This window comes from Chelmon rostratus, chromosome 20 (assembly GCF_017976325.1).
Source record: "Chelmon rostratus isolate fCheRos1 chromosome 20, fCheRos1.pri, whole genome shotgun sequence".
NCBI classification, from domain to species: domain Eukaryota; kingdom Metazoa; phylum Chordata; class Actinopteri; order Chaetodontiformes; family Chaetodontidae; genus Chelmon; species Chelmon rostratus.
The window spans coordinates 3,119,123-3,134,043 of record NC_055677.1 but is presented as its reverse complement, the minus strand read 5'-3'; the positions used below and the strand labels follow the sequence as shown (position 1 = coordinate 3,134,043).

Sequence of the window (14,921 nt, the reverse complement as noted above, 5' to 3'; positions counted from 1 at the left end):
TTATTGATACATTTACATGTACAGCTGTAGTTCATTTGAATTACTTCTATACTCTGCTGGGTCCCTTGTGATTGAACCCCAGGATCAATAAAGTGACCTTAACCTACAATACTACATCATAATTTATTATTTATTATTATATAGATTTTGTATCATCAATCTGAATCAGCAAATAAGGCTTTAATAAGACCACAGCGGTAAAAAAAGTACAATATTTGCCAAGAAATGTACAAGTATAAAGTAGCAGACAACGGAAATACTCAAATAAAGTACGAGTACCTCAAAGTTTTGAACACATGAGTGTTTGGAGGGAGAGAGACAATAACGGGTCACCATTTCTCGCACTTGCACGCTGGAAAGCTGTGTCACTGGCATCTGTTGTTACTGATGCTGATGTTGTTACCATGGCAACCCATTCAGATAGGTCAGTGACGCAAACCCGATCTGATCACTCGTGAGTAAGATAAGATAAATAAGATCTGACCTGAGGAAAAAAAATCTGATTTGCCTGCCATCTGAACAAAGACAGGAGCAAAAAGATCAAAGTAATAAAAATTCTCAAGCATTTAGTTGAGCCAAAATCTGATACACCCACCCAGCAGGTTTATCAGTAAACGGCTTCTAAATTGAAATTTCGTACTGTGATATAGTTCTTTGATAGTCACGACCTCCATGTTGGGAGCCGCTGTTCTAAACCCTTTGATGCTCGAGGAGCTCCACTGATGACAATTAACCGACAGCTCTCTCATTCCTGAAGAGAGTGTGAACCAGATTAGTCAGCCACTGATGCAGCTAAAGCTCCAATCTGAATCCCCAGAGCTGGCGCTGGATTCTGGCGGCGAATCAGTGAGAGGTTTTTTCCAAAAAGCCGGTTTGGAGCATGAGCAGAGTCACGGCGCAAATAGCAGATAGCTGAGGAATCAGCTGAGGGTGACAGCGAAGAGCTGAGGCCAGATTCTGCAGCAGCAACAACATCAGATGACAGATAACAAGCAGCAGGTGACCTTCAGTCTATCTGTCTGTCTCATTTCCATTTCACATCTTTCTGTCCTTTACCGGCAGCAGCGTGACCGGCAGATAGATCTGAACACACACAAACACGTGGACCACACGCACATTTTCACCTGCTATCTGACACACACACACACACACACACACACACACACACACACACACACACACACACACACACACACACACACACACACACACACACACACACACACACACACACACACACACACACACACACACACACACAGCAGCAGCAGCCCCTCCTCATGACTGTGGAGGAGTGATATTAATAGAGATCCTTCAGGGAGATCCTTGCCAGGCATGGATGTGCCAGTCACGACTGTTCCCTGACGGCACACAGTCCGAAACACACACTGCAAACAACCCTACGGACGTGAACACACACACGCACACATGCACGCACACATGCACGCACACACACAGCTAAAGTGACTGTAATATATCGGTCAATCCCAGTCTTTTATGAAACAATTAATAGTTATTTTTATACGTTAATTAGACATTTAAAGGCAGTTCAGTTTGTTGCAGACTTGAGTCCAAAACACCGTCATTTTGCACTGTGTGTTTTAGCATTCCACGATGCTTTGAACGCTGTTTTAACGCCACACATTTCTAGCACACTGAACTGCTAATTCAATCTAAAAAATATAGGTGCCAGACCAAAATATGGGATGAGAACGATGACAATCTCTTGTATAAGAATTCGTCAACAGCATCGTGCTGCAAGAAAACTTAACGTTCTAGAGTCTTCAGAATGCTAAAGAGAAACACTCTGTTCTTCTCTTATTCAGGATTGAAACTCAGCTTTAATTTGCTCAGTAGTCATAGCTTTTTTGCTATTGGTTGCAGCCACAGTGTGAAGGATTTTAACACTTTTCCAACATTTCACAAAAACAAAAGCATGAATGGATCCTACCGAGGGACACGGCTAATTAAGCAATCGCGGTGAAAACGGGTGCAGTCTTTGTAGCAGCACAAAGACTGCACCCGTTTTCACCTGTACACCGACGATTGTTTAATTTTTAGACAAACAAACACTTCTGTGTTCAGAAAACTTTGATATATGCTGTAATCACTTGTAAGGGCTCTATTTCTTGCCTTTAATCTGCTGATGATCTGTTAATAGATGCCAACTGCAAGTCTCCAAAGACGTTTATTTCATCCAAACAAAAAATGCAATGTTGCTGTTCATCAGTTCAGTTGCTGTTCATCTGTGTATTTTTTTTAGAAGAATAATAAAAAGAAGGACAAATGTCCACTGCACTGAGCCTCAGAATACAAAGGTGGTGTCTTTGGTTCAGTAATTCTGCCTAAATAACACTGAAGAAACAAACATACGCAAATCAAAAGCAAAAAAAGAAGAATATCCATGTTTTAACAGCAGGACCCAGATCGTGATTGTACTCCGTAAAATTACCTGAAACAAAAACTGGATCTGATCATTCTCTGATCCATTAATCCCTTCCTTCTCTTGGAAGTGATTTGCTCTCATGCAGACAGACACACAAACACTTTCACTTCTTCCAGGTGAGGGGGGAGAAGCTGCATTCAGTCCATGTGCGAACACAGGACACCTCACAGTTAAATAAACAGGTTTCTGCTCCACAGCCTGGAAGAGGATGTGCTCTACATCCTCCTGCTTCTCCTCCTCATCTGTGTGTGTGTGTATGTGTGTGTGTGTGTGTGTGGCTGTTGCATGTCACTCTCAGAAGAGTGTTTTGGAAAGCAGGCGGCATGCTGCAGGTGTGTGTATCCCCGACGTCAGTATGGCAGAGGAGGCAGATACACTGATTAAGCCTTATCTGAAGCCTCTTCTTCTTATTGTGCCTTCAGAAGCTGCCAGCCTGACACTTTATCACAGACACACACACCTGCTGCACATGCTGAATTGTGTATGTGCAATTCACCCAATCCCCAAGAGGATTACAAGCTCCCCAAAAACACACAAAGGTGCCCGGGTATTCAGCGCGTCTCATTTCGTGTCACCAGGTATTCCATCGAGAGGTCCAGTGACCCCGAGAAGTACTTCTACATCGAAATCACTTCCGGGTCGCTAATGACGGTGCGTTCACTGGACCGAGAGGAGATCAGCTGGCACAACATCACTGTCCTTGCCATGGAGATGAGTATGTATCTCTCTCACACACACTCTCTCTCTCTCTCTCTCTCTCTCTCTCTCTCTCTCTCTCTCTCTCTCTCTCTCTCTCTCTCTCTCTCTCTCTCTCTCTCTCTCTCTCTCTCTCTCTCTCTCTCTCTCTCTCTCTCTCTCTCACACACACACACACACACACACACACACACACACACACACACACACACACAGGCTTCCTCATGCTAAATCTCCACCTTATCAAGTCTTATTAATGAGTCATAAAAAAACATTTTTCCTGCCAGTGCAATGAAACTGCTTCAGTCTGTTTCTGGTTATCATAGTTAGAAATGAGAGTCTGTATCTGTATTAAAACAAGGGATTAGATGACAAAAAGCTCCATTAAAATCAGGACAAATTAGCTTGATTTTAGTAAATAGTTTCCACACTGGTGGGTTGTTTATCCTGTCTTTAGAAAAAAGGCTTTAAAGTTGAGGTGAAATTTGAAGTCCACTCATGCAGTAAACTGAAATGATTATTACATGACTATTTTTCAGTGAGAAAACTGTTTTTTGCACATATCTGAGGAAACTTGACAAATTTTTCCCTCATTTTCATCAAACTGGTGTAGGACTGGTTATCCACAGTTTAAATTAGATGACAGACAACTTTCACTTTACAGCATTCAACATTTTGGAGGACCAGTGCTGCTGAGTTTGATTTCCACAGGGGCAGTAGAAGCTAGCAAGCTAGCAAACTAGCTTCCACAGCTAGCTGTCGATTATTTTTCCCCACTCGGCTCTACCTATGAACCCGTGGACGGGTTGTAGAGTGTGAAATGGTCCGCAAGTTTGTTCAAACAAACGCTACGTATAATTTTCAACTCATGCCATACACACTCAGAAAGTTAAGATTATCTTATATCAACTGATGCAGCAGGTACAATCGACACTAACATCAAGCAAGCAGACAAACAATTAGAAAATCGACGCAACTCACCAATGAAGTCTCACAGTAATCCAATAATCGATAACACTCAGACAAAAACGGTCTTGTCGCGCTGGCAAAGGTCCAGACGATCCAATCCAGTAAAATATTTAGTCCAAACACTGCAATAATCCACCGAAAACCGTTTAATCATTTCAAATTTGCCGGCAGACGCGTTTCTGTTATAACTCCATGTTGGTCTCAAGGTGGCTGTTGCAATAGGTCAGATGTTTTGATTGACACCTCACTTGACCAATTAACACATTAACAGGAAGTGTCTTGATTGAGCCAATTACATCAGATGGTGCAGATGATTGGCGCTTCTTTTAGCCAATGAATTTCTGAAAACAAGGATATGCTCTTTCAGTGTGCACTTTCACAACCAAAACAAGGAATCCAGTGCAAATCTGGATATTGCAAAGGGTTTGAAATGATAAATACAGTAAATGGTCTCAATTTAAAGATACTATGACTATAGATACCCAAAATATAAATATAGCTGTCCTCAAATTTAAAATAATATTTCAGTTTGCCTTTACAGACTAAAGTCAGACACAAAAGTGACTTGATAAGAAGGACAGTCATGGAGGAAAAGAGCCAAGAAAAAAACAGATGGTTTTATATATTCCCACAAATACAGGAGCAGTGATTTTGGAAAACAACTCCTGCAGAGTTGCGTAATGTAGAGCAGGAGATGCCCCGCAGATGTGCACACAGCTGGTGGCACTGAAAGTCACCTTCATCCCCCTCCCTTTGCTTTGTTTGTCTGTTTCTCTCTTTGTTTGGTAGATACACATAAAAGGAGATGGTAATTGAATTAATGAGTAATTAAATAACTTTTTCTCATGGTGGCTAATTAAGGATATGACAGAGACAGTGAGGGTGAGAGAGGACAGAGGGAGGAGGGGATGGAGAGACAAGTGACAGAAACAGTGAGGAGGAGGAGGGAAACTAGCTGCAACAGAATAAAGCTGATTGATTTTTAGAAGTAACTTTGTCTTACTTTTACTTTTCATATCCACGATAAAGCACTTTGAACTGCATTTAAGCCAAGTGATCCTGTGACTGTATGCCGTTTGTCAGCAACGCTGTGGGAGGAAAATGTCAGATCTCACAATATTAAAGGTTACAAGTTTACAAGAAAAGTCGTAGTAATAAGTATAAAAATGTCATTATATTCTGACTTGAAGTAGAAATTTCGAAGTATTTCCTAATACTGTGAGAATGATTTAATTTTTTGAGAAATTATTTAGTCCTACTTTTACAGCTCATTATATTACGGTATTACAAAAGTGCATTGTATTCACAAAAAAAAATTGACTTTATCATGCATTTGTAATCTTGTAATTATAATGACAAAACTACCTAATGATTTTGAGATATATATCATATAATATGAGTAGTGATTATATATAAAAAGTCTTGATATTACGACTCTTAATTTTGAAAGACTTGATATGATATCAAAATATTAATATTAGGATATGCAAAAAATCATAGTGAGGATTACGTTATAATTTTATTACAGAATTGTCATAATTCTCTCACATTTAAAAGGGCATTTTCATAGCTGACATTGTGACTGGTCGCAGCAGGTAAATCAAAGGCGTTATTAATAACATTAACCGTGGTTCTGTTCCACTCATGTCAGTGATCCAGCTTGAACACTACCAGGACCCTGAAACCAAAGCAGCAAACTGGAATTCAGCCATCATTAATTTTATTATCTACACCTATCCAGATGTCTTCAGTGAAACTCTCGTCTCTCATCCTTCTCACATTCTCTGTGGAAGATCGTTCAGAACAAAACTCTCATTTGTTTCAATCAATATTCACATTCTGACTGAGCTGCTTCGTACAGTACTTTAACTCTACTATATTTTCACACCGCTGATTTCGCTTCACTTATGTGAAACGTCAGCAAAGTTACAGCGTGCTCACTCATCTGGATGTGGAAGCACTCTCTCCTGACCCTCACACACACACACATGCAGAGTAACACAAGTCCGCATGGAGCTCCGACCACCAGAGACAAAGTCACGCTGCTGATTGATCGATCATGTGATGAAACCTGAGAAATTAGTTACTACCCACTAATTGTGTTTCCATTGCCTATTACACAGCTGGTTAAGATATGCAAATTGCTGGCTGGTAATGGAGAATAATAGAATTGTAATCTAAGTGTGAGGAGCTCTAATGTGCCGCAGGCTCTCTGTAAATGGGGGCAAGATTAAGAGAGGCAGAAACTGAGCTCAGCAGGATCCTCAAAGAGTCATTTATCTGAGTCCATCAATGCATCTCGCAGCTTCTGACCAGTTTGTGCATCTGCCGTGTGTGTTTGTGTGTGTGTTCGCGTGTCCCTGCAGATAACCCCACACAGATCGCCAGTGTATCGGTGGCTGTGAAGATCCTGGACGTGAACGACAATCCTCCCTCGCTGACGCACTACTTGGAGGCTTATGTGTGTGAAAATGCCAAAGCAGGGCAGGTACAGAGACGCCAAACATGTGACATGACAACATTAAACATCAGCGCATGAAGAATCAGAGGTGGTAGAAAGAAAACTAAGTAGATATAAAGCTGAGGTGCATTTTAAGATGCTTTATAATTCTGCTCCACCAAACTCCAGAGGAAAATAGCCAAATTTTACTCCAGTACATTTATTTAATTGCTAAATGTGCGAGTTACGTTGGAGATACAAAAGATATGATCATCTTAAAAAGCATGGTGCATGAATATGTTTGTATATTAAGTAATAGAAATGAGCTCTGCTACAACATTAAAATGCTGCTTACACATGAATGAATCAGGAAAAACTGTAATACCTGAAACAAAAAGCCAAACATTTTGCACATATTTTAGTAGGCTACGTGATAAAACAGTTTGAACTGCATTTATGCCAAATGATACTAAACTAAACACATGCTTCTTCCTCTGGGATCTAATTCTGTGTCTGCTCTGCTATAATCCAGCTGATCCAGACGGTGACGGCGATTGATCCAGATGAGCCTCTGGGTGGACAACACTTCTACTACAGCTTGGCTCCAGAGGCTGCCAACAACCCCAACTTCACCCTGAGAGACAACCAAGGTAGAGTGAACATGTGTCCTGTCCAGCTGCAGTGCAAAGACAGGAGAACTGTGTTTTACTAGCCTGTACAGCAGTCAGACGAAAATCTATCTGGTATGTTTGTAGCACTGCTCTGTCGCATCAAAAGATATTTTTTATGAAGGATAATGGCAACAGCAGATTCACTCTTAATCTTAATGTCAAATGCTGAAAGTGTGATCAGCTTTCTACCAGACACAGTCCTCTTGGTACCCTTGCACATGTTGCGACAGAACAAAAAGGAAGTGTCCTGGAGGTCTGTGAGTGATTACAAGTAGATATTTGTACTGTAAAATGTTATATATAACACCTTTAATAGTTTAACTCTCAGGACTTTGAGTGTGGCTTAAAAAAACATGATCAAATCTGGTTTAACTGTTTATGATATGGGTCCCATATGGTCTAGCGGTTAGGATTCCTGGTTTTCACCCAGGCGGCCCGGGTTCAACTCCCGGTATGGGAACAGTAGTTTAATGTATGTCAATCATTAAAGCAAGGTCAGATCCTTGATATTGTGGCCTGTTATTACACATGATGTGTTGTGTAAGCTGATCTCATACATTTTTTTAAGTCTAATTAATTAATTAAAATTTTATGAAGAATTCTGTTTTTCTTCTTCTTTCTTCTTTTTTTCTGTGCAATAGTAGTAACACTATTTATTATTATTTTTAATCTGAAGGCACCTTACATCGTTCTTTTTCATTGGGGCAATACATACTTTTTACCTATTTTTTATATATTTTTTGTTTTATTTTTCTTCTATATAGTCAAATTTCATTTTGCTTGTATAATATGTACATATATATAGTCTACTTTTTATTTTGTATTTTGTTTTTTTCAAATGTTCAATACCTCCGCTGCTATTTTTCTTCCCACTGTTATCACATGCTGCTGTAATGCCCAAATTTCTCCAGCTAGGGATAAATAAAGTTTTATCTTATCTTATCTTATCTTATCTTATCTTCACCAGAATTATATCCTGGCATACAAACAGCATTCTCATTCTCATCATGCAGGAAGATAAAAAATGAAAGAAAATATAAGTGAATGAGGACAGTTCAATGGATCAAGTCTGTTTAAAATAATCAGAGCATTTCACAGGATTTTTTTTGTGTGTGTGCCAAAAATGCTGCACTCGAGACCGTCCTACATTTATTTGTGTTGTTCACACTCCTCTACTACCCTGTGCAGCACAGTACAAACCAAACCACAGTCTCATACGTTGGCAGTAATAATCAGTAGTTATTACAAATGATCCGAGCCCGGGCGACTCCAAGCATCTCTGTACCCGAACTCATCCGTTGCCTGACCTTTTTGTCTCTTTCCAGACAACACAGCGTGGATCCTGACGCGTCGCGGAGGCTGGTCACAGCAGGACCAGACCGTCTTCTACTTGCCCATCCTGGTGTCTGACGGCGAGCAGCCAGTCCAGACCAGCACCAGCACGCTGACCGTCCGCGTGTGCAGCTGCGACCAGGAGGGCAACGTCATGTCGTGCAACGCCGAGGCCTACAGTCTGCCCGCCAGCCTCAGCAGAGGAGCGCTCATCGCCATCCTGGCCTGCATCTTTGTCCTGCTGGGTGAGTTATGACCCGCTGCTGTGAGGATGTGCAGAGAGGAGCCACGGGCCTGTTGTCCTATAATGATATTTAATCTGAAACAATGTCAGCCAGAATTTCATGTCACGGCCTTGATTTAGGCTTGAGCTTCGTCACTGTCGAGCTTCACATCAGTTACAGCACAGGCAGATTTATTACACGCGTGGTACTTGTACACAAGTATTTTCATGTTTTGCTTCTTAATTCTCCACTAAATCTCAAAGGCAAAGGTACTTTTTACTCCACTACATCTGTCAGACACTTTTAGTAACTAGTTACTTTTCAGATTACATTTTTGTACCCTTTCTGTCCAGGAAAAAACATGTACTGTTAATTTCAAATTTGAACTTTACTGATAAAGATGAAATAATCCTTTATGGAAAAAAATCTTCAAACCCTCTTGGATTAGCTGGGAAGAGCCAGAAATGACAACTGTTGCTCGCAGCTTTTTCCTCTGTAACGAGCTAGCTAATTAAGCTAACGTTTGTTCCATGAGCTAACGCTAGCGCCACGGTTAAAAACACCACCTGTGGCTGATGTTTTAATGTTTCAGATGACTTTAGTAATTAATGTTCAAGTTGACTCGTTTCAACTTGAACTGATAGCATGCTAAGGCTGAAGCTAACAGGCAAAATGTCCTCACCAGTTGATGATTTGTGTAGAAAACATGGACAGAAAGAAACAGTATTGTTCTTGTATTTCAGTGTAGAGCTATCTAGGGCTATATTAAATGTGTAAAAACATTTAAGATCAGTTATTTTATTCTATTTTGGTTAATTTTGGTTAATTTTGGCTGAAATTGTTGGATTGTAAGCTTTCCCAAATCCAAGAAAGAGCAAGACAGAGACGCTTACCTAAATACTGTAGATATAAGATAGCTAGCTGCAAATGCTAATGACTGCAGCTCTCGTTAGCAGACATACACACTATTTAATCCATCTGTTACACTTTTGCTCTTGTATCTTTGGTTTTGGAGAGGACAACATTTAAAAAAGACATCCTCCAAATTCCTTGAAGGCTTTATAGAAAATGGTCAGTTTTGTTTTGTTGCTCAAAGCGATTGTAATGTTTCTTATGTAAACTTGAGAAACTTGGGTTCATCAAATATAATCATTTATTTGCTCCTGTAACAAAGTTTGGTTAACATATACATCCAGCATCAGGTGGGTCTGCTTACAGGAAGGAACACAACTCATTGCTGCCCTCTGGTGGTGGGAGTACTAATAACTCCTGTCACGACTGTGAGCATGGCTACTGTGAGGTATTAAATGCAAAAAAAGTCATCATGATAATCCAATAGGTACTTACCTCACTTACTATTTAATCATAACATCAACATCTAATACAATAATGCAATTTGAAAAAAGTGACACATTTAAAAAAAAGTTTTCTCATATTGAGTTTATCAGCTAACAGTGAAAAGCATAAATAATTATCACTTAATTAGTGTGCTTAATTGCATAGTTGGTATATTTGAATAATCTCTCAGCTGAAACAGATAAATGGCATTTTGGAACAAAATCCCTCCTTCGAAATCAGAATTGCGTCGACTCAAAACAACGAGCTCACACTGGAAGCGAGCAGAGATGTTTTAACAAAATGTATTGCTGCCTCTCGGCGGAGCAGAGTGAGTCAACCAGCTGAGCCCTGCTGCTCACATTTACAGGTCTGCAGGGAGAGATAAAGTGGGTCCATATCAGCCTCCAGGGGAAAAGAAAGTGTGATGCTACAGGGCAGCTGGTGCTAATGAACGCGAGACTTTTTCGGATGCAAAAAGAAACCCATATTTAATCCTGCACCAGTGATATCATGCTGGGAGATGCCTTCGCTGCCTGCTTTTGATGCTCCTGCAGTATCTCCTTTGTCAAACTGAGAATTTCTACTCTTCAGTGCTGAGTTTCAGCACGGGAGTTTATTGACTTTAAAACAGATTTTTGCTTCAAGACAAACAACAGTGTGGTACTCCCTCTAGTGCTACACACTCCTTTTCCGTCCTGTTCTAATGTGGTAAACAAGTGTAATGCGCAGAGCAGAAGGTAATTCTCCTTCTGAGCTCATAACGTGTTTTAAATAATATCTTGATAACATTCATATTCATTAGTTTGGCCCAAGCACCACATTTTATGTTTATATTCCGCTTCAAGGTTGATTATTTTACACTCGAGGGGAACACACTCACTAGCCGAAAGGTCACGGTGTAAATAAAGTGCTGCGGTGATTTTAATCAAGGCCTGCTGCTGCCCGGAGGCTCACCCTCGGACACAGTTTTTACATTCTACCACAAAGGTTTGGAATGCAGTTGGAACAGGACAATGTCTTCTAGATAGAGACTCTCTTTTCTGAATTCATGCTTTCACTTTTGGCATGCAATGAGGCATTTGTCCAAAGTCAGAGAAGGGTTAACCGTGCATTTGTGCTCTCTGATGGGAAAAAAAAGCAACTTCAAGCCTTAAAGTCCGGTCATGGTGCTTTTTCAGAGATGTGATTTGATGCAAAATCTAAACCAACACTTGGAGTCTTCTTTTGTTGTTCAGACCGGAGCAGGAACAGTCTTTAAATTTTCATTAAACCGGTTGGTTGGTTCAGTCTTTGCTTGTTTCGCTTCCCATTGAAAGTACCAGCTGACGTCAATAAGGTTCTCTTGTCTGACTGTTTCGTATCTCTTCCTTTGACCAGTGATGATTCTGCTCATGCTGTCCCTGCGCACCCACCGTAAGAAGCCCTACCTCTGCGACGAGGAGGAGAACGTCCACGAGAACATCGTGCGCTACGACGACGAAGGTGGCGGCGAGGAGGACACCGAGGCCTTCGACATCGCCGCCATGTGGAATCCGCGGGAGGCGCACCACCACCTGGGCAAGATGAGACAGGACATGCTGCCGGAGATCGAGAGCTTGTCGCGTTACGTCCCGCAGGCGTGCGTCATGGGTGGCGGCGGGGACAGTAACGTTCACGGATATGTGCTGGCGAAGCTCCTGGAGGCCGACATGGACCCGTGCGCCCCACCTTACGACTCCCTGCAGACCTACGCCTACGAGGGGGAAGGTTCGGTCGCCGAGTCGCTCAGCTCGCTCCAGTCGGGGACGTCCAACACGGACCACGAGTACGACTATCTCAACGACTGGGGACCTCGCTTTAAAAAACTCGCCGAGATGTACGGCGTGCTGGAGACAAACAGTCCTCCGATGTGGTAGAACACCGGAACCTATGCCTTTTTAATCTGAGATCGATTTCACCAACAAAAACAAAAAGAGAGACAAAAACATCAGAGAAGTGACACGAAAAGACAAAAAGGGTGCAAGGAAGACACAGAAAATCCAGGATGTGCTCACGTTCACATCCATGACTGTTAGCACTTGAATCCCTGCCGAAGCCTCGATTCTCCACGGCCGCGAAGGCCTGAGACGCCCGCAGTAGCAGTGTGAGCTGGTTTTAAATCTCCCCCAGAGACGGGCTTCAGAGACCGGGCGGATTGGCAGCCTCGCAGGGCCCGCAAAGGAACGGCTTCAAAGCACATGTTAACTCCCCCGCCTGACCCAGCCACAGGCAGAGCCCCTTTGGTTCAAAGCGTTGAGCGATTTATGCCAGAGATGAAAACGAGACAGAGGCGCTACCTTACCCACAGCGGCGCGGGAGACGAACTCTGAAACCACCGCCGATCCACCGCTCCGAGCCACCACACCGAGGGGAGAACGAAAGAGAAAAGTCATCGCTACAATCGGAGATACGTTCTTTTCTGTTCCATCTGTGGCAGGTCTTAATTTATTTCTTTGTTTCATGTGCTGTATTTATATTTTTTGCTAACTTATTTGGGTACTTCAAACCAACACTGTACTTAAAGTGCCGCTGTGCGAGGAAGCCCTTCAAAGATCGCAGATGTGTTGTAACATACATGATGTAGCTGCCCTTGTTTTCCGTGTGCGTGATGAAAAGTGTTCCATGCATCTCTAAATGTCACATGACGTGAGCAGGAGATGGCGGCGTGTAATCCCGTGCGGCTTCTCCAGGTTGATATGTTTGTCGTGTTATTGGTTTTGTATCACTTTTGAGCTATTTGAATTGTAACATGAAGCAGTTTTACACTCATGAGGATGTGAGGGAAGCCATTTTTGAAGATCCTCTGATGGAGCTGGATGTATCCCAGCAGACGGTCAAATGCTGCTGAAGTCGTGCAGCACGGCGGAAAGCGCTGCACGCCACGAGCGCGCGACCGAGCCGCCTTTCAATTTCGGGTCCACCACTGTGCCGAGCGGAGGCTTGATCTGTCCTGTTAGAGATTCCGTGTTGCTTTTCTGCCACCACGCAAACGTGGCTTAATCCTCCAATCCTGTGGACTTCAGAGACATTGATAATCTGCATTAAGTGCCAAATGTAAAAAGGACAAAAAAAGACGTTTTGGATGAGCAAAAATCAGCAAAACACAAACACCAAAACATCGAAAAGGATTTTACAAACAGCGAGAGAAGTGAAGGTACATTTTGATAATCTGATTGGGTGAAGTTTACTTGAAATCTATGTGGTCAGTCATGCTACAGTAAGTGGTATGTGAATGTAGATATTTTTTGTATTCTTGGTAATAAAAAAGAAAAACTACTGTTGCTTCTTTTCTGTCCTGAAACCACCTCAAGTTGAGAAAACTGATGCAAGAAAAGAAATTATACTTCGTGAACATCTTGCTGGTTTGGAATAATAAACAGCTTTTTTTTGGCGGCGAGGAGCATTATGAAATCCCCTGAAGCATGACAAAAATATAAGTCCTTCAAAAGATTAAGTAGCTTTTTAAATTTGCAATCATATGCTGAATTGTCCTCGAAAGTGTTATTGCAGCCGATTCACTTTTCATTACAGTTTCGCTCAAAGTATTAATTTGCTTGACTTATTTTGTTTTGCAGCGATAATGCTTAACACTGATTAAAAGCTCATCCCTCTCGCCGCCTGCTGTACCTGAGCCTCGAGCCTCGGCAGCGCCTCGCGAACGCATCGTTCCGTCTGATTGCCTTCGCTGTAACAGCTACATGGGCGAAGGGAACGCTGCCAATGGGAATCAATCAATTATAAGCAAGAGTTTCCCCCTAACTGCTCGCGTCAATCAAAGTGATTCCGATGAAGGACGGGAAAGTCAAAAGAGGAGGAGAGATGAAAGGAAAAGGTAAAGGAAGCTGAGAAGTGGGCAGCAAACACACAGAGAATCAAAGCGATAATCTACTCCGTACAAGAGCTTCCACTGCCACGAATTTCCATTTCCATCGTCACAACAAGCGACAGAGAAATAACTCAGTGGCTCTTTCTTACCTGCTGGGTGGCATTCAACAGTGAAATTGCACAGAAGATGAGCCTATAAAATTCCCAGGATTTAAACTTTCACATAAACGCGTGCTTATCCTCGACATGCTGAGCAGAACACTTCAATTACACAGCGGGGAGTTTTCTCTAATTTGTCCTTCTTTGTTTTAACGTTCAACAGTCCACAAAGGCTGTTCAGATCTCTGTGTTTCTCCATCTTGCATCATACCACAGTTTTCTAGTCAGTATTTAAGAGAAAGGCTTTCTAACCTCCGACCGTCGGTCGACAGTATCACTGCACTGCAGCAGAGGTGAGGAAAGTCCGGCTGCTGGGCCCTGCGTGGCCTTCAGGACCGTTTGATACGGCCCAGGAGGCAGTTCATCGATGCAAAATAGCCACGACAAAATTATTTACACAGCAGTTACTTCTTTGCTGTGATGAAACCAGTGGCGTGCACAGACTTTTTGAAGGGCAGGGGCGAAAAGGAAAAAAAGGGCACATATAGCATGCCCTCGCCACTGAAGAGGGCACTTTAGCACACATTTTGGCGTCCAAGAGGGCACTTTAGCACACATTTTGGCGTCCAAGAGGGCACTTTAGCGCACGTTTTGGCTCCCAAGAGGGCACTTTAGTGTGCGTTTTTCAAAAAACTGGGCCACGAGGGGGGGCAGTTGCCCCCCCTGCCCCCCCGTGCACGCCACTGGATGAAACACAAATAGGGGACTTACACTAACTTCAGCGTGGTCCCTGAATGCAACACATGTGGTTGCATGGTTTATGTGGGGACGTGCTTGAAGTGATGAGAAAGGTCAATCTCGAG

General features: G+C 42.3%; 1 protein-coding gene and 1 non-coding gene across 2 annotated transcripts in view; both read left to right on the top strand.

Moving 5' to 3' along the window:
• LOC121623720 (cadherin-20-like) overlaps positions 1 to 12,011 on the top strand; it is a 76,822-nt gene extending 64,811 nt beyond the window's left edge. The window contains exons 8-12 of the mRNA XM_041961134.1: positions 3,025 to 3,161; positions 6,478 to 6,599; positions 7,084 to 7,201; positions 8,548 to 8,799; positions 11,494 to 12,011. Of these exons, the coding sequence (XP_041817068.1) occupies positions 3,025 to 3,161; positions 6,478 to 6,599; positions 7,084 to 7,201; positions 8,548 to 8,799; positions 11,494 to 12,011 (1,147 nt within the window). The remainder of the gene's footprint in view (positions 1 to 3,024; positions 3,162 to 6,477; positions 6,600 to 7,083; positions 7,202 to 8,547; positions 8,800 to 11,493) is intronic.
• trnae-uuc lies at positions 7,611 to 7,682 on the top strand. Its single transcript has one exon. It is a non-coding gene; the product is annotated as a tRNA-Glu (tRNA).
• Positions 12,012 to 14,921: the final 2,910 nt, after the last annotated feature.